The 18,912-nt window shown below is 36.9% G+C and overlaps 5 protein-coding genes across 5 annotated transcripts; 2 read left to right on the forward strand and 3 right to left on the reverse strand.

Moving 5' to 3' along the window:
* Positions 1-900: 900 nt before the first annotated feature.
* Positions 901-2,024, forward strand: MONOS_17183 (uncharacterized protein; the record flags this gene model as incomplete). Its single annotated transcript, XM_067870078.1, has 5 exons — positions 901-1,233; positions 1,312-1,600; positions 1,640-1,711; positions 1,772-1,857; positions 2,022-2,024. Exons 1-5 carry the CDS (start codon positions 904-906, stop codon positions 2,022-2,024), a joined length of 780 nt encoding a protein of 259 aa, XP_067732329.1. The 5' UTR covers positions 901-903.
* A 462-nt stretch (positions 2,025-2,486) lies between these two features.
* MONOS_7510 (putative signal recognition particle 68 kDa protein) lies at positions 2,487-6,464 on the reverse strand. Its single transcript, XM_067877843.1, has 5 exons — positions 6,357-6,464; positions 5,819-6,298; positions 4,990-5,752; positions 3,541-4,588; positions 2,487-3,269 (listed from the first exon to the last, which is right to left on the reverse strand). The coding sequence occupies exons 1-5, from the start codon at positions 6,452-6,454 to the stop codon at positions 2,638-2,640; spliced, it is 3,021 nt and encodes a 1,006-aa protein (XP_067732330.1). The 5' UTR covers positions 6,455-6,464; the 3' UTR covers positions 2,487-2,637.
* Positions 6,465-6,582: 118 nt separating this feature from the next.
* On the forward strand, positions 6,583-12,492 carry MONOS_7509 (uncharacterized protein). Its single transcript, XM_067877841.1, has 2 exons — positions 6,583-6,742; positions 6,820-12,492. Exons 1-2 carry the CDS (start codon positions 6,638-6,640, stop codon positions 12,031-12,033), a joined length of 5,319 nt encoding a protein of 1,772 aa, XP_067732331.1. The 5' UTR covers positions 6,583-6,637; the 3' UTR covers positions 12,034-12,492.
* A 1,965-nt stretch (positions 12,493-14,457) lies between these two features.
* Positions 14,458-15,293, reverse strand: MONOS_7508 (uncharacterized protein; the record flags this gene model as incomplete). Its single annotated transcript, XM_067877840.1, has 1 exon — positions 14,458-15,293. One exon carries the CDS (start codon positions 15,291-15,293, stop codon positions 14,700-14,702), a length of 594 nt encoding a protein of 197 aa, XP_067732332.1. The 3' UTR covers positions 14,458-14,699.
* A 172-nt stretch (positions 15,294-15,465) lies between these two features.
* Positions 15,466-16,128, reverse strand: MONOS_7507 (uncharacterized protein; the record flags this gene model as incomplete). Its single annotated transcript, XM_067877839.1, has 2 exons — positions 15,466-15,834; positions 16,102-16,128. The coding sequence occupies 2 exons, from the start codon at positions 16,126-16,128 to the stop codon at positions 15,466-15,468; spliced, it is 396 nt and encodes a 131-aa protein (XP_067732333.1).
* Between the last annotated feature and the right edge of the window lie 2,784 nt (positions 16,129-18,912).

Consider the following 18,912-nt stretch of genomic DNA (forward strand, 5'->3'; position numbering starts at 1 on the left):
CTTTTCGATTCAATCATTTTTCACCGAAAGATTAAGCAGAATCAAATGCTCCTCCAATATGTTAATCATATGCACGTTGACTCAACACTCACAGTCCGACTTTTTCTGTTCTGAAAAGCGAAGACAACTCATTTGAAAAAAATGTCAAATTCACGAGTCTGAAAAAGATAGCGGATGTAAATATCTTCAAATTGAATAGAAATAAAAAAAGATACAACTAATTACAAACAAACATTTCGCATTTTTGTTGTTGTGTCTACTTTTGCCTCAAAATACAAAATGATTTAAATAATATCCATTTATCAATAATGTTTAATTCTTTGATTTTTCAAATATAGACAAAAAAGATAGCTTATTTTGTTGAAAATATTTTTTCTTCAATCCTCCTTTTTTTAATAAGAATTTTTATTCTTTAAAAAAGGTTTGATCAAAAAATCTATTTAAGCAAATCGAATTGGATAAAGTGTCAGTTTTCTATTTTTTCGTTTGCAAAAGATATTTGCAGGAAATAGGATGGTCTGGATGCGGTTGTTTTCAAGGCTGTTTTGAGTTTTTGTTTTTCGTTGGTTTCTTCCATCCTGCAAATTCGAATTCAAATAAATTGGCAATTTGGTGCTTCATTCTGAATGTGACACTTTTCAAAAATTGCAGGATATGCAGCTCACAGAAAAATTCACTGGCATGCAATTGTTGAAACAACAGACTTCATATTTTATTGCATTTTTTTTTTTCATTCAAGAATTATTTGAAGGACTTGAAGACTGCGATGAAATTGAACAGAAACAGAAAATCGAAGAAATGAATGAACAAATGGAAGAAATGAATAAAGATAAATTTGAGTCTGTATTTTCAGAAGAATTGTTCAACAAAATTCACCAAATGATTGAAGAAGAGAAACTTTCGATGCGAAATGCAATTTTGTTGCTGAAACATGTTGGATATTGCAATGTTCTGAAAAGCATTTGGATTTGTAGTTTTAAAGAATCTCCGTTGAACAAAATATTTGAGAAGATGATTATTGAAGAAGAAAAGAAAAAAGAAGAAAAGGACGAAAAGCATTTAGCTGATCTTTATGAATGCTTCATATCTTTGAGCTTCGATTTCCCACAAGGATTAATTTTAATGTGTGTATCTTGTCTTCTGAAAGTTGCATTGAAGAAAGAAGAAGATGAGGAAACACAAAAAGAAGTGGAAATGGCTCTTTTGGCATTGAGTTGCATTTACTCACATTATGTTTAAACATTTTTATTTTATTTTGAACGTTTTTGAATTTCTTTTTTTCTTTCTTTCTTTCTTTCTTTTTCTGATTAGGAAATTGAACAAAAACAGTATTTGAATGAAATCAAAGAAATAATCCAGTATCATCAGGAACATCACAATCTGACACGGCTTGCCTATCTGTATGCTTGGGAGTTTTTGATTTTTAGATTGGACACTGACAAAAGCCTGAATGAAGTGATTGTGAATGAGCTGTATTTTGGAAGAGAAGCAAGAAGAGAACTGAAAGAACTGTCAAAATGTGTGGATTGGAAGAGAAAAGAAGAAAGAAGAGGAGAAAAAGAAGGGAAAGAAGAATATATTTTAATTGAAGGGCTTCAATGTTTGGAGCATTTTTTTCTCTTTTGCCAATCGAGGATAGATGAATCTGTCGAACTTATCAGCAGCATTACTCAGATCTATCGAGCAGCAACAGATAATAGGGAAGACATTGGTGTGAAATGCCTTTATTTGCTTATAAGAACAGCTGATAATGAATCTATGGAGGTTGAAGATATGTTGAAAGGGGGAGCTGTTGATGCTGTTTTGGAAGGGCTTCAGAGGCACACGTTTAAGGGCAAAATGGCATATGAAAGCTTGGTATTTTTAATGCATTTTTCAAGGAAATTGAAAGAAAAGGAGTCTGACACGGCTGAAGAAGACAAAAGAAAGAAGATTAAAATGGAGATATTCGAAAAGATGGAGGAAGAAGGATACGAAGATTGCATTGAGAGTTTTCATAAAAAATTGTATTTTCTTAACAGTAGGTTTTATTTTGAAATATCATTGAACGTTTCTGATTATTTTGTGAATGCTTGAGGAAATGGGGCTCTTTTCATTTTGTTTCTCTGAATTTATATTTTTTCTTTCTTTCTTTCTTCTTCTTCTTTTTTTCGTTATGAAATCGAAGGCTGTCCATTTTTCTAAGCACGAACATGTTTTTTATCTTGAATTGGAAGGGAAAATTCAAATGAAGTGTGATTGAGAAATGGTCCATCGGCACTGACTGGTGGAAGCACATCTTTTTCTATCACTCGCATGGACTTATTGAAAAATGAATGATTGTATCGAATAAAAATGGATAAGTACTTCTTTAAAAAAACCAGAATTATCGAAAAAATAAATAAATAAAATACTTGTTATAATATAAAAGTTTTGAAAAAATGAATTAATATCAATAATTCTTCGAATCATTACAATTTCAATTTTTATATAGGATTAAAAACCACTCAAGATTTTTGACAAACTTATTTATTTTCAGATTTGAAAAAAAATTAAAAAAAGGTATCTAAAAACGAGAAGTTCTTTTTCTTTTTCGAAAATAACGATACATCACTCATCGTTTTAATTTCATTTGTTTTTATTTATTTTTCTTTATTTTTATTTGAAGAAAGACAGTAGCCCTGTCTTTTTCTGTGTCGATCCCGGGAAGTTCGCATGTGTCAGCGCCAAGTCAAACAGGATGGGCTTCGACGGAGCAACCTCTGGCTGCACCGAGAACTGGAGGGACAGATGCTTCGGGACAGTCAGAGGAGTCGACGTCAAGCTGAGCTGGCGGATACGCTGGGCAGAGAGCTGCGGGTAGAACGAGAGCGGATATTGCTCAAGGGGAACACGCACCATCAGGTCGTGGAGTGTCTGCGAAGCTGAGCTGCTTCCTGGTGTTGCTTGCTTTTTCGCTGCTGCTGACAATCCTTTGGACTCCAACCGCTCAGCCAGTGCTGCCAGCTCAGACAGCTCTCGCGCATTGAACTCGGTGGAGACTATGGCATACTCTTGCTGGATGCGCGTGGAGGCATCAGAAGCACGCACAAACTGCAGGGAACGCTGCAGAAACTCAGAGGGGTCGAAGAGAATGGAAGAAGAGGAAGAGGAAGAGGAAGATGATGATGATGATTTGTTGTCTTTTGATGAGGTATTTGAAGGATTTTCAGCATTCCACAGCTTCGACGCCTCGTCCAGAAGACGCCGACTGCGCTGCAAAAGAGAATGTGACCGAATGTAAATGGAGGCTGAGGAAGAAAACAGAGAAAAGTGGAAAATTAAAATAAGAAAGAAGGAAAGAAGGAAAGAAAGAGATAGATAGAGAAATAAAATGAAAAGGATATGAAAATAAAGAAATAAAAGACTCAAAAAAGCAAAAAAGCATAAAAAAAAGAAAAGAAAAGAAAAGAAAAGAAAAGAAAAGAAAAGAAAAGAAAAGAAAAGAAAAGAAAGAAAGAAAGATTTTCTTAAACATTTCAAAAAAAAGAAAGATAAATATTTAGTAAATTTTTCACAAACTTTTGCTTTTCTCTTTCTTCTTGTCATCTTTACTCTCACCCTTTCCTTCTCCCTTTTTCCCTTCTCCCTTCTCCTTCTCCTTCTCCTTCTTCTGCATCATCTGGGGGAGTATCTGATGAGTCATATGCATCTTCGCCAAATAGCAGCATCTGACTGCTCTGAAATACATCGCCATGATCTGTGGCAACGAAGACACCAGCGATTTATCAGGAATCAATTGAAGAGAAGAAGAAGAAGAGGAAGAAGATCCAACAGAAGAAGCACGTTTCGCAAACACATTCGCGTTGAACTCTGTCACATCAGCCAAAGCTCCTGTGGCTTCAGAGACAGATTCGCAGTGCGCAATGAACTGCCTCAGAAGCGAAGACGAAGGAGTAAAAGAGAATTTCAAGCAGACAAGCTCTTCGGCTTCACGCTGCAGTGGAGGCAGCGTCTTCCTCTCACTCTCAGACATCACAACTGTCTTCCATTTGTCTGAAGCAGAAGAAGAGGAAGAAGAAGATGATGATGACGAAGAAGAAGAAGAAGGTACAGAAGAAGAAGAAGCCACCGCTTCTCCAGCGTTCTCAGCCTCCTTTGCAGCCGCCAATGACAGTCTGACTGTAGCAGCGCGTGCTTCAGCGAGCTTCGCACTTGACTGAGTCAGCACACCATACATCCTCATCACATCTGCTATTTTGATGTCTCTCGTCGCTTTCTCCATTCGCACTCTGCTCTGATTGCTGCTGTTGGAACCTGCTCCTCCACTGCCTCCTCCTCCTCTTTTGGAACCAGAGGAAGACGATTGGGAATCTTTGCCTTTCTTTTTCGACTTGTCTGAAGAAGAAGCTGATGCTGAAGCAGAAGCAGAAGAAGAAGAAGAGCCACTTTTCTCCTTTATGACCTTTTTGTATGTGATTTTGTGTTTGATGCCTGAGAACAGCTCAGCCAGAGCCGGGAACATGAGAGGGGGTCTGTTCTCTTTGTCAGTCACAGTCACTGCATATGTCTCAGCCACAATCAGATTGTGCAGAAAAGACGCCTCCTGCTGCTGCACACGGAGGAAGTCCTAATGGGATAGGAGGGGGGGGGGATGAGATATGAAAATAAATAATATAATTTATCAATAAATAAATAAATAAATAAATAAATAAATAAATAAATAAATAAATAAATAAATAAATAAATAAATAAATAAAAAGAAAAGAAGAAAAGAAAAGATAATATAATGTGATATAATGATTTGAAATGTTGTTGTTTATTGGTCAATTTATTGGACAATAAATGAAGGTTTATAAGGATATTTTGTGTCAATGTTAATAATCAGATACAAAATACATTCAATACAAATAAATAAAAGTATAATAATAATAATAATAATAATAATAATAATAATAATAATAATAATAATAATAATAATAATAATAAAATATATTTTTCATTAAGTACAAATAAATAAACCATCCACACCTTCAGAATCGCAAATTCAATAGAGTTGCTCTTCATTCTCGACTTCGAGTAAACGCGATGCAATGTTGTGAGTGCAATGTTAACTGCCTTCTCACACTTGTCAAATGCCCTCGTTGCCTGCACAAACGGGTCCACTGCCACAGACGTCGAGGAAGAAAGCGAAGAGGAAGGAAGAGTCGAAGAAGAGGAGGAAGTTGACAAGGAAGAAGAAGAAGAAGAAGTGCCTGAACGAGAGGGTGACATTGAGGAAGAAGGCGATGCAGATGATGGTGAATGCATCAGATGGCGCGTTTTGCTATCACTTCTCTCGCTCTTCCTGCCCGTCCTCACAGCATCCCCATCCTCCCCATCCTCCTCCTCCTCCTTTGCTCCTTCTTTGCCTCCCTCACTTCCCGAACTGCCTTCTCCTTCATCATAGTGCTTCGGGCTTTTTCCGGTGATTCGTTCATCGATGTTTGCTTTTCTTCCGCCGAATGTGCGCAGAACAGTTTCTATTTCAGCCACTGTAGTCAACACTCTCTGCATCGTCTTCCGCACCTGATCGTTCTTCAGAGGCACCACTTGCCCTGCCCACTCAATCTCCTCCAAATGCCTGACCTGCTTCTTGCGCTTCTCGTCTGCCACTGCCTGCACTTCTCGGCTGTACTCATCGTACTCATCAGGATCAACTTCATATTTCAAGAAGTCAGCCAGCGTTGGCAATGTTCGCGATAACTCAGAAAACTTCACTTTCGCTTGCTGTTGCAAGAAACGATGGCAATTTCTGTTTTAAAAAAATAATCAATATTTTTATTTGAAAGGGGAAAAAATCAACAAAAAAATCACGTACTGAAGTCTTGGTTCGATATCAGACAGTAATCTAGCGATATAATCTCTGTGTGAATGGTTTCCAATATCTTGAAATGCAACGATGTAGGCTCTTGTACGAAGAAATGATGACAATGCCTCTTCCCAATTGTTCGTTTTAATATAATAATTTCCGGATATCCATCCATAATAAGCTTTTGCTTCAACTAAAGTCTCTTTGTCAGCACAACTCTCGCATAAGGTTAATAATTCATGAGCATGCTGTTGTGCTTTCTTATAATGCTTCATTGCGTGCATTGTTTTGCGTGAATCATTTTCTGTATTTTCTTTCGTTAGTTGTTCAGCGCTTGCCCATGATCGCTCACATAAAAGCAGCACAATTTCGATAAATCGAGCGTCTTTCACCACTTCGGGTGTAACTTCCTTCTTAACAAATTTTCCCTTTCCATTTGTTAAGCGAACTTGTTTCCTTAAGTGATGCAATCTTGCAGAGCAAGAATCCCTAATATAATGATTTAAAAAAACAACATGCAAAAATGCTTCTTCACAGTGAAACAAACCAATATGTCTTGTAATCTTTTAACGCTCTAATGCTTGCTCTATCCTGGTGCGATTGAATCACAGGAAAGATATCAAGATGGATGTGATTTTCAGACATGTCGATTAAATGCTTAAGGTTTGGATCATTTTTCATCTGTTCATCAGTTAATAAATCTCAAAGAACAAATGATTATTTAAATTTTTTTCATGTATTTTGAAACTTTTTATATGATAACCATTCTTTTATTATTTCATTTCTGCTTTTTTTGAAGTATTAAAAACTTCAAACGTTTTTCTTTTCATGGAAATATGCCTTTTGCTATTGATACAATTTATTGTCTTTACGCTTTGTGAAGAACATGAAAATACTAAATCAAACAATTGCTTTGAAAATGAATTTTTCACGGTTTGTGGCTGTTGTTGAAAATAAACCACTGTTAATTAATATATAAAAACAATTTTTGCTTTTTAACAATGTTATAGTTTTCCAGAAATTCCACCTTGCTGAAGAGTTTGTTAAATATCAAAAATTCAACTTTTGAAGTTGATTGCATTATGATGGAAAGCTTCAGTTCTTCTGCTATTTTGATTGCACAAGTGAATAGCACTGTAAAAGTCTGTTCATCAGTTTTGCATCAAGGCTGTAAAGCGAACCAGTCTCCAATTCAAAGTTTAGGAGGGTACTTGTTTTTTATTAACTTCTCACTTCAAGCAACACTTCCTAAAAAGATTGTACCGTCACTTATAAACTCTCCGTTTTTGTTTGCTCCTTCTTCAAATTCTTTATATTCTTTTGGAAATATTGAAGTTATTTCAACGAAATTATCATCGTTGATTCTTTCAAATGCTCCATTATTTCAATCTCATTTGATCGCTTCTTTATTGGTAAAGCATTCATCTTTCCAAAATTTCACTTCATCTCGAAAGAACATTTGCTCCATTTCACGACGGACATCACATTTCTATTCCTGCTTTCACTCTTCGTTATTTTCTTCATCTGATAATGTCTATTACGGAGGAATTGTTACTTCCATCAACACTCCATTTCATTCACTCACTTCATTTAACAACACTTTTCATCATTGCTCGAGAAGCAGCAATGAAAATAAGGAGGAAATAGGCACTGAACTTTCGCCAATATCAATAACAGTACGCCAAATTCCATCAGCCGGAAACCACAAATTTGAATGGTGCGAATTCAAAGAAATGTCTTCTGACATAGCACCAGGAGCTGCAATGTCAGCAACCACAACAAACGATGATATCACAATCACGTCCTGTTCGTTCCAGCAGTGCCAAACAAAAGATGTGGGTGGTGCTTTGGATCTGCGGAATCTGGACTCTACCGAAATAACAGAAACCTTATTTGAGCAATGCAGTTCTGCTGGTGGCGGAGGGATTTATTTCTATGCAGCTGCATTGACAGAAAGATGCATACTTACAAGCAATAACTTTACATCATGCAACGTGGCAGAAGGAGGAGGAACTGCTGTTTTATTTGACATTTCTCTCTTTTCATCGCGCGGAGAATTCATAGTCAGTGAATGCCAGCTGAGTCAGAACGCAGGCGATGACGCATACGGTTCTTTATGCTTCAGTGAGCTTCCAACAGCAAGACCTGCGCAGTTTTCTGTGAGGAACACGAAATTCGACCAAAATCAGCTGACCTCCACCGAAGGAGCAAAAGGCGGAGCAGGCATTTTTGTGGGTGTAATGCAAAGTTGGATGAGCAGCGAGCCGATTTTCCTTCAATGTGTGTTTGATGGAAATGTCGCAGCAAATGGGAAAGGGAACGATGCGATGTTTGAATCAGGCCCCATCCCAGCAGCACCTCCGTTCAGCGACTGCTACTCAACCACACAACGCAATCGCATCTGGATCAACGGGACATCCGAAATCGATGAGTTCAACGACTGGCTGCCGCTGCAGGCGATGATAGTGGGCAACGACGGGGCAGATGAGACTAACTGCGGAAGCTCAGAAGCTAATGCATGTCTGACAATTGAGCATGCAATGGAAAATCTTGAGACTGTTTATGAGGGAAGAATCCGCCTTCTGGCATCGACATTCAAGCCGGCACGAAAATTAGAAGTGGACACAGATGATTTAAGCATAAAGGGAAGCGGCATTGCGCAAAGTATTATATCTTCAGAGCTTATAACTGCAGGTTCATTGTTTTCTGTATCAGCCAGGTTGTTAGATTTGAGCTCTCTTGACATCTTGCTCAGTTCTAAAGAAGACATCTTCATTTTCCAGATGACAGACGAAGCTGGCTCTCTTATGCTGAAGAAAGTGTCGCTGTATTCGAGCACCACCACGCTTGTTGGGTATTCGGTTCCTGCAATGCAGATGAAGGGAACAGTCACCATGCAATCCTGCACTGTTAATTCATTCACTTTTAATGATTCGTCTCTTTTCTCTGTAGAATCGCCTGTTGTTGTTAACATTGCAAATACCACATTCAGTGCTGTTGTGCGAGTGATCGGGAGCGGGTCTGTGTTTGCTCATACGCTTTCTGCAGGAGACAAGCTGACCATCGAAAACTGCACATTCAAAGACTGCAAAGCTGAAAGTGCTGGAGGCGCTGTTTGGTTCCAAAATGCAGGAGGTGAAATTGCATTCACAGATCTTTCAATTGTGAATTGCAATGTCACTGGAGCTGATAGCAAAGGAGGAGGGATATTTATCGAAGTCAGCGAAAGTGGTACACTTAAAATCAACAACTTGGAAGTCACAAACTGCAACTCAGCAGAAGGCAGTGGTGGCGGGCTGCATATTTCTGTTAATGAAAGCGGCACATGCTCAATTGAGACTGCTGTTATTGATACTTGTACTGGTAAGACAGAAGGCGGAGGAGCGAAGATTGCGCTGGGTGGAGATTCCTCTGCAACGATTCGGAAAATGCAGATAAAAAACTGCAAAGTGTCTGAACGGAGCAGCATCGGTGGAGGAATAGCAATCGCATTAAATGATACCAGCAAATGCGAAATAAATGCTTCTTTGACATCGTGCTCGTCTCCACAAGGAAGCAGTGGAGGAATAAGTGCTTCCATCAACAATGAGGCCGAGCTGTGTTTGAGCGGGTGCCAGATGAGCTCATGTGTTGCAGGCGCGGTTGGAGGAGGAATTTCAGTCGAAGTGGCGCAGAATGGGCTGCTTGTTGTGAATGAATCGAGCTTCAAGATGTGCACTGCCTCTCTTTCTGAAGGGAAAGGAGGCGGAATCAATTTGGATGTGACTGCGCAAACAGCAAGTTGCAATGCTTTTGACAGTTTTGTAGCGAATTCAGATGCAATGCCAAAGTTGTTGGAAATAACGCTTTCGGGAAACAAAGCAAAACACGGGCGGGAGCTGTTCATTCGATGCAACGTATTCGACCGTCAGTTATCTCCGAAGTTGATTTCACTCAATATAGAACCTCAGTCCATCGGCGACAACAGTGTTGCTGGTGTTGAACTGGATGTATCAGCAGACGAAAGCCTCATCCGCAACTTCCTCAACCGGGTGCGCTATGTTCTGGGCGAAGTGGCATTTGCGGATATGTCTGGGGAAGACGAGCGGTTGGAGTGCCAATACGAACAGACACCGTGTTTGAGTGTGAACGGGGCTTCAGACCATCTTTCGGTGTCTGCAATGCAGTGGAGCATCAGCATCATCAGCACATCCAGCATCACTGGACAGCTTTCTCTGGTATCTACAGAGCTGAAGCCAATGAGCAGCGATGCAGATGCTTCAGTGATCGTTCTGTTTGGATCTGCCATTCATTCGACATCAGAAGGAAGAGAAGTAGTCAAATGTGGGAATGGAACGCTGATTCAATCAGTCAACTTTGAGATTGACTATCGCTTTGAGACAGACAAAGAATGCATTTTTGGGCAGGACGATGGCAGTTCGACTGTTAAAAACTGTGCTTTTTATTTCAGTTTGGGCAATGCGAAGACGATAAATGCATCTTTTTTGCATGTCGGTGCAGGGACATTCACGATGGACAACACGTCGTTCAAGTCTTTTATGCTGAGTCGCACGTTTTTTGAAGTCAATGTGAGTGCGTTTTTGAACTTGAGCAGAGCAACCATCGAGAAATTTGCGTTGGGAAACGGATCGCTTCTGGTTGGAGAGGAAGGAGCGACCGTTGTTCTTCAGAATTCTGTGTTCAATGACATAACAGCGTCTTCTCATCTTCTGTCGCTAACTTCTCCTTCGTCGCTTGTGTGTGATTCTCTTACCGTGACTTATGTCAGATCGGATGGATCTGCATTGCATGTTCGTTTTGACAGCCCTGAGACAAATTCTGCAATTTCTTCTTCTTCTTCAACAGAACAGCACAACAGCAGTCCAATTGTCTTGAATTACTGTAATTTTGAACGCATCACTTCAACCGATCAGTCATCTCCCATTATTTTGTTAGACAGATCTTCCATTCCAATCAACATTTCGCAATTGACCTGCAAAGATTGCTCAACAAACAGAACAGAAGGTGCAATTCTTCTGTTTTCTGGCTGTGAACGCATTTCCATAAGCAAAGCAGATTTAACAGGAAAAAGAGCATGCAGCAATGAAATGGAGAATGGTGATTTTATTAGAAATCCAACTTTATACAAGAATTTTTATCAAAATACTTCTCATCTCTCAAAACAGCTTCAGCAACAACAACAAGAACAGCAAGATTCTTTGTGTTCTTGGAGCGGCTCTCTCTTGCATTTTGCCAATTCTGTTGTCTTTGCCGATTCTCTGAGCATCTTTTCATCGTCCCTTGGCGCACTGTCTATACAAAGTTCATCTGTCACGCTGTCACATTATTCCTTCTACAATAACTCCGTCTGCTCAGCCAAATATTACTCGGCCCAGAGAAACATCCATTGCGTGGGAGATTCCAGCACTGCAGAGAGCAAAGGCTATCTCTCCATCACCAGCCTGGGGAGCGGGATAAGTACACTCAACACTTCACTGTGGATCGCCAACGAAGGATGCGAGCTGGCAGACATGCCGCAGAGAGTGCTCAATCCGCTGTTTGTTCCTCGATTGTCTGAAGCAATTTATGAGGTAAGCTCATCTGTCTCAGCTGTGTCTAATGAATTATCGAGGATGTTGGGTGAGAATGTGCGGGAAATGCAGTACGCATTGAAGGGGCTGGATCTGTTTCCGTGCAGCGAGCTGAGTTTGTGCATTGTTCCGGAGGGAAATGAGAACAACTCGATTGCTCTGCCGATAAAAGAGAATGATTTCGTCAATGAAACCCAAATACAAATGAATATTTCGGAGGATGTTTTTAATCCAACAAAGTTTAATACGACGTTTGTTGCACTCAGAATGACAACTTCTTCCTCTTCTTCTTCTTCTTCTTCTTCTTCTTCTTCTTCAACAATTGTCCAAACACCTCTTATACGCCTCACAAAGCACAATTCAAGCAGCAACAATACCAATTCCACCGATAACATCAAAGAAATAGAGCAAAGAACACACACGTGGCTGGTGGCTGGGCTGATAGTGGCTTCGATTATTCTTGTTGTGGTAGTTGTGGTGAGCATTGTTCTGTGTGTGCTCCTGGGGAGAGCGAAGAACAAGTACAAGCAGATGGAGAAAGTGCCAAGTGATACGGCCAGTGGCTCTGGTGCTCGTCAGAATGAAAGGCAGAATTCTGAACAGTTTGTCACACTGCCTCCTTCTGCGCTTGATGCGTGGAGAGACTCGGATTGATGAGGACGCTGTGTATGTGTATGTGTGTGTGTGTGTGTGTGAAGGATTGGAAAATATAGTTATTTCATAGAATAGTTGCGATATCATTGTTATCTCTTAGAAAGAAGATTTTATAGTTTTGGCTTTGAGATGCTGAGAAAGTTTTGCTTGGGAAAGAGGTTAATATTTGCAAAATGTTGAACAAATTAGAATAAATATCTACACTTTTGTAAATGTGGGTTATTGAAATATTTATGAAAAGGATAAGCAAAAAATACAAAACCAAATCAAATAATGTTATATTAGCATATTCGGCTTTTTGTTTATATTAAATTTTTTATTTCAAAGAATTTCATCACAACACTTTAAATAGAAAATTACGAAACGCACACTAAACGTATACTTTAAAAAAATTATTTTTTGTCAAATTTATCGTTCTTTCTTAATATCCACTTCTGTAACAAATAATTTCTCTAATGACCATTTTTCCTTTTTTAGCAACTATTTCAAAATGAGCTAAATAAATATTTTCTTTCCATTTCTGATAAAAAAATGGAGAATAAATCACAATTTTTAAAAAAAAATTATTTCAATTATTGGTGAATTAGAAATGTTTAATATATTTGGGTGATTATTTTTGAAATCATAACTTTTTTCGGAGTGTTGATTTGTCAAAAGTTAAATTTCTTTAAAGAGGAATTATTCTTTCAAAAGAAAAAAAATCATGAAAAATGTTTAAAACAACAATGTTTGAGATTTAAATCAAGTTTTAATTATATTTGAAAGGAGATACATCTTTTCAGTATTCATTCATCATATTCAAAGTGAATTTTCAAACCAATATTTTTGAATGAAAAAATGTGTATTCAATAATAATCTCCTATTTATAAAATTTATAAATATACAGTATGGATGATTGAAGCAATTTTCACACATTTGTATTAATTGAGGGAATAGCTGGGTTTCTCGCCAAGATGCAATTATTAATTATAGTTGAGACAACACCACTGTCAACAGTTTTTGAAAGCGTCCACCATCGATAACACTAACAATATTTTATGGTACAATATTTTTTGCTTCATGAATTTTGTTCCATTCTTCTCTGACAAATATTATTCTCAATTTTTGAATTTTTCTGAAATTATTTGCATAGTTTCGGTTGATTTATTATCAAAAGATCGAAGAAAATGTTTGGAACAAATCTCAGTTTTTTTCATAGTGGCAAAAATTTTGTCCCATAATTATTTAAAAAAAAAAGAAGGAAATTTTTTTATGGTTTTTTCAATTTTTTTTTCAAAAAATATTTATTACTCAATTTTTAATAACTAAAAACTATTATTGCACATGAACCAATTCATATGTTTCCAAAGAAAAAAAAAGAAATGAAAAACATCTCATTTGCGTTGAATATAACTACACCAAAATTTTTGCAACATCGAAAAACTCACATTCTTAATCGAAAATATTATATTCAAGATGGGAAATTGAATTATCTTCAAATCATTAAAACGTTCAAAATTTTTTATTCATATCAATTGAGTTGCATCAAGTTAAAAAAAAGAGATACAGTTTGTACAAAAATTACCAGACAAGATCGATATCTCAATAACCGCAAGAAGAAAAATTCTGTTTATTTTCCTCAAAATATATCTCATCAATTCAAACTCATTTAATATACAAAACTTTCAAAACTTCCTCTTTTTTGCTCTTAGTAATTTTATTATGAATTTTCGGAGAAACTAAAAATCCTATTTCTCAGAAATTTCAATCATTAATTATTTCTGAGTGAAAAAGAGGAAAATATGAAAGTTTTGTATATTAAATGAGTTTGAATTGATGAGATATATTTTGAGGAAAATAAACAGAATTTTTCTTCTTGCGGTTATTGAGATATCGATCTTGTCTGGTGTTTTTTGCACAAACTGTATTTAAAGGAAGGTGCAATTTAATATTCCGTAATTCATCAAAAAAATCAGATAAATATTTTTTTTGTTCAAAACAAAAATTTTCCAAAAACACCTATCGAATTTGAAAGTAGACCTTTGCGACAAGGAAAAATATAGCGATGCATGTCGGTCGAAAGACAAAACCTATGTCGAGGGTTTTTTTTTTTTTTTTTTTTTTTTTTTTTTTTTTTTTTTTTTTTTTTAATTAAATACAAAATTCAAAATGTGTTTAATTTTTCTGAAATATTTTTCTTATATCTGAATTTCTTTCTGACTTGTATATTCGATATAAATACATTTATGCATGAACGAAGAAATATATTTAACTTGTTTTGAAAATACCATTTTATGAAATTTCAATCGTGAAAGGAAAAAGCCAACAATAATTATTGAAAACAAAACAAATTTTTTTGACGAAAGAAGATGAAACAATAACAATAAAATGTTTCAATCAAACCTAAAAAAATAAAAAAATTGAAATACAAAAACAATAGTTCGATTAATGAATATATTCAATTTCAGTTTTGATTATAGAAAAATAACAAATAAAGAAAATTGAAGTTATGCAATTTATTTTCGTTATCAACTGTCTGTTTTATTATTTTTGAATCTTTAAATGATCCATTGTTGACACTGCCAAATGAAAGTTGCCTTTTGCCTACTATAAAATTGAATTTGTGCATAACAAATAAAATTGGACTTTGATGAGCTGAAGCATAAATTAATAATAAAAGTCTATCTTTAATGTGAAGAAGAAGAAGAAGAAGAAGATCTGGAACCAGCACCGAGCATGTTTCTGTTGTTCTTCATCCACTCCTTCCTGTACACTCTGTCAGCGCTGTCGTATGCGACCACTGAAAGAGACTGGACGCGCCAAGCAATGCGGAACATGACACACACTTCGGCATGCATCGACGTCCGCTGGCCCCGAACAGACTCGGCTGCTCTTTCAGCAGAACGAGAAAGCTGAGAAACAGAAGGGAGGGATTGAAACACAGCTGTTGGATGGAGTGACTGCTGTTGCAGCTGAAGCTGTTGTTGAGGCAAAAGTGGATATGATGATGATGATGATGATGTGCTTATTGAAGATGTTGCTCCAGAGAGAGCTCTGTCGAACGTTTGAGGAGCAAATGAAGAAGAAGAAGAAGGAGAAGGAAAAGCAGATGGAGTGAGTGAGGAAAGCTGATTGTTTCGTGCTAAGATTTCATAATTTGATGGAAGTGAAGCCTGAGAAGATGGTGAAATAGACGCAGGACGTTGAGGAGGAGGATACGAAGGAGGAATCGATGTTGAGCAATGAGGTGCAGATGCTGGCGATGGAGAAATTGATCTCATTGGACGGTTGCCTTGTTAATTTGCTGTTTGTTGAGTGTTGTCTGTGATGGGATCAAGAATAGGAACATCACGTGTTGCAGAAGGAGCTGCTATTCGATTAAGCGTTAATTGAGAAGCAGAAGGAGATAGAAGCACAGATGGAGTATCAGAAGATTCATTCTTAGAAGATGAATCATTTGTATTTTCTGTGCTTTCTTTTTCTTCCTCCTCTTTTAATTGTAGTTCTCTTTCTTTCTCTTTCTCTCTCCCTCTCCCTCTCCCTCTCAATTTCTCTCTCCTTCTCCCTCTGCATTTCGTCCTCAGCTCTCTTCTGCGCATCTGCCAGCACATTAACGGATTGAACATCGACAAACCAGAATGCCACCTCAATTTCTGTTCTCGTTATCTGCAAAGCAGCTCTTATCCCCAGCGCCTCCAGTTGCTTCTCATTCAGCAACCGCTGACGCCCCTTTTCCTTCTTCTCCGCTGCTTCTTTCTTCTGCTTGTCACGAATCTCAGCAAACTTCTTCTCGTCCTGCAGCCTTTCCGCTTCTTCTTCTTTCTGTTCAAATTAAATTAGGCTCAACTCAATTTCTTCCTCCTTCATCTTTTCTGCAAGCGTCTTCTTCTCCTTCTTCTGCTTCTGCCTTTCTTGATCTTCCATTATCTGTTGCTCATCCCTCAGAATCTTCACAATCGTAATGTTTTCTTTGCCTTCCTTTTCCAGATCCAATCTTCTCTGCACACATCGCTCTTCAATCTCCAGCTGTTTCAACTTCTCAGCCATTGCTGCTTCCCTCCACTTCTCCTGTTATTTATCTAGCTGCACCTGAATCTTCCTTTCTCTTTCAACCATCCGAACTCTTTCGCTCACTCGCTCTGCTTCGTGTTATCAGAAACTGTTATTTTTAAACTATTCGTCTTTCGAGTCATCTGCTTGTGCCTATTTCGCTTCTGTTTAGCCTTTGTTCTTCTTGTCGTTGTCTTCAAAAAATCAGATTAGTAAACAATACATCATCTCCTGCACCTCCCTCCAACCAATTATTTTTCTTGATCTACTATTTCCTATTGATCCTTCAGAAGTGTTTGTTAATTGCGATTCACAAGATCTCCGTAAAGGAATCCTTCATTCTATTTCTCATGTGCTCGTCTTGTGTCTCTGACTCCATCTCACGCAGATACAGCACACTCTCATTCATGCTGCTCGGCATGCCACCCCTCCGCTTGTGGTTGATGTGCGACCAGCTACAGCTCTCTTACTTCCTCCTAACTTTTTTTATTTCATTCTGAATCACGCAGTGCCACAAGTCCTGCTGCTGCTTGACACAACTTTCTGTCCAATGACAATCGTGTCCAGCATCCAAAGATATATCGAATCGACGTCAACTGAAGCAGATGAAGGTGAAATAGAAGACGATTGCAAAGAGATGAGTACATCGTGTGAAGTGAAAGATGTTATAACATTTGAAATAGTTGTAACAAACAATGAAGCTGGAAAACGTGAAGAGGAAGAAGTGAAAGAAGCTGGTGATGAAGATATGCTGCTGTTTTGAGGGGAAGTTATCTGAGGAGGAGTTTGTGAGTTTTGTCGTCTTGCATCAGTATTTTCTTTCTGTTGCCGTTGCTGTTGTTGTCTATTGTTTGACTGCGAATGTTGCTGAGAATTAAAAATAAAATAATTTTGTTCTGTCATTTGTGAATTTGCTTCGCTTGATTGTAAAATCTTACCATGAGTGGATAATGGATAGAAAATAGTTGGTTCACGATTTGTTGCGCATGTTGTGAATGTGATGCAGATGGTTTTGAAGAGAAAGCATCTGATTATAAGAAACAGCATAAGGATGGGATTGCAGGCTCATCCCAGGGAAATATTGCTAGACGAGGAAGCTTCTGGAGGAGGTCTGAACTGCAGCTGGAATTTCTGCTGTTTCTGTTGCTGCTGTTGATGAAGCATTTGCATATTTTGGAGTTAGTTTTGAATAGGACGAAGCACTTGCTGTTGTTGAAGCTGTGATTAAAACAAAAGATTGGGGCTAACAAAGGTGATGTTCTGGGATGTGATAATGGTGATTGAGGAGAGAGAAGAAGGAGAAGAAAAATGAATGGAAGGAGAAGAAGAAGGAAGAGAAGATGAATGATAAGAAGTAAGATTGGAAAGAGAAAAAGAGGAAATGTTGGAACAATGAGAAGTGGAAGAGAATTTTAGAGATGGAAGAAGAGGAAATAAATGAACAGTGAAAAGATCAAAAAGGCACACCAATAATTTCCCAACAAATTGTTATTCTTCATTTTCTTCTTTTGCTTTCAATACTAATTCAGCTTTCTTCTTTAAAATCTTTTGAAGTTTCTTTTTCTTTTTCTGATTTCCAGTATCATAATCGAATTTTAAATGTCTCCAAATACTCGCAGCTTCTTTCTATTTCCATTTGAATGAAAACTTTTTCCACAGGCAGATGTTGTAATAACGCACAAATGTTTGTTGTTTATTTCAAATCAATATCATCAACATTGACAATTCCATCAAACTTCTTTTGTTATTCATCGTATTTGATAATAAAACAATTATTTTTGTCAAACCTTTTTCATGTGTTAACCTTCTATTTCCACAAATCTGAGTTTGTTATTAAAACTCAAAATGTGTAATTATTATGGAATGTTATTTGAAACTTTTATTTTTGAAAATAACGTTAAAAATATTAATATCTGAAAGAAGATGAAATGTTTAATAAAAATGTTGAATTGGACAAATAATGAATTAAATCAGATAGATAAACACTCAATTTCTTTAAAGAACTTAAAAATATTTCAAGCTATAAATGGCATTTTTAACAAAATTGAAATGAAAGTCAATTTCTGAATAAAAAGAAATGTTTTCAAAAAAATCATATCCATTCGACAGATAGATCTTTTCGACCGACTAATCTTTCGACCGACTGATCTCGACAAAGATCTGTCGATAACCCATTGATATTTTTAAAAATATAAAAATAAAATATTCGTTTGTTATAATCTTGTGAAAATAAAGAATTAATAAATAAAGAAATTGAATAAAAACGGAAAAACTTAATCTTGTTTTGTTGTTTTTTCGTTTATCAAAAAATAAAGCATTAGCTGACAGTCTTGTCGGTCGACTTGTCGAGCCATGAAAAAAATGTCGGTTTGTCGCAAAGGCCTATTTGAAAGTGTTGGAATTGATTGTTTTCAATCTTTGAAACGTGAAAATAAATAATGAACAGTAAGGAATTATTTAAAAATTGTTATAATAAATTTCAAAAAATAAACAAAAAAAATATATATTTATAAAATTAATATTTTAAAAACTCCTTTTTGCAAGCGGTAGTAGTATAGTGGTTAGTACTTCACGTTGTGGCCGTGATAACCTGGGCTCGAATCCCAGCTACCGCATCTTCTTTTTTGGTTTTCAAAAAGAAAAATAATTTTTGTGCATCAAGAAGAAGATTGCCACTTGTGATGGTGTAAAATATTTTTGATTTATGTTTTATTCATTTTAAAAAGAAAAGAGAAATAATTTTTTAGAAAACAAAACGGAAATAATATTGAATCTTGGAAAAATTACATGCACCCTATGGGGATCGAACCCATGACCATTGCCTCATAAGAGCAAGACTCTGCCGCTGAG

The sequence above is a fragment of the Monocercomonoides exilis genome (genome assembly GCF_001643675.1).
Source record: "Monocercomonoides exilis strain PA203 chromosome Unknown scaffold9-1957334, whole genome shotgun sequence".
NCBI classification, from domain to species: Eukaryota; Preaxostyla; order Oxymonadida; family Polymastigidae; genus Monocercomonoides; species Monocercomonoides exilis.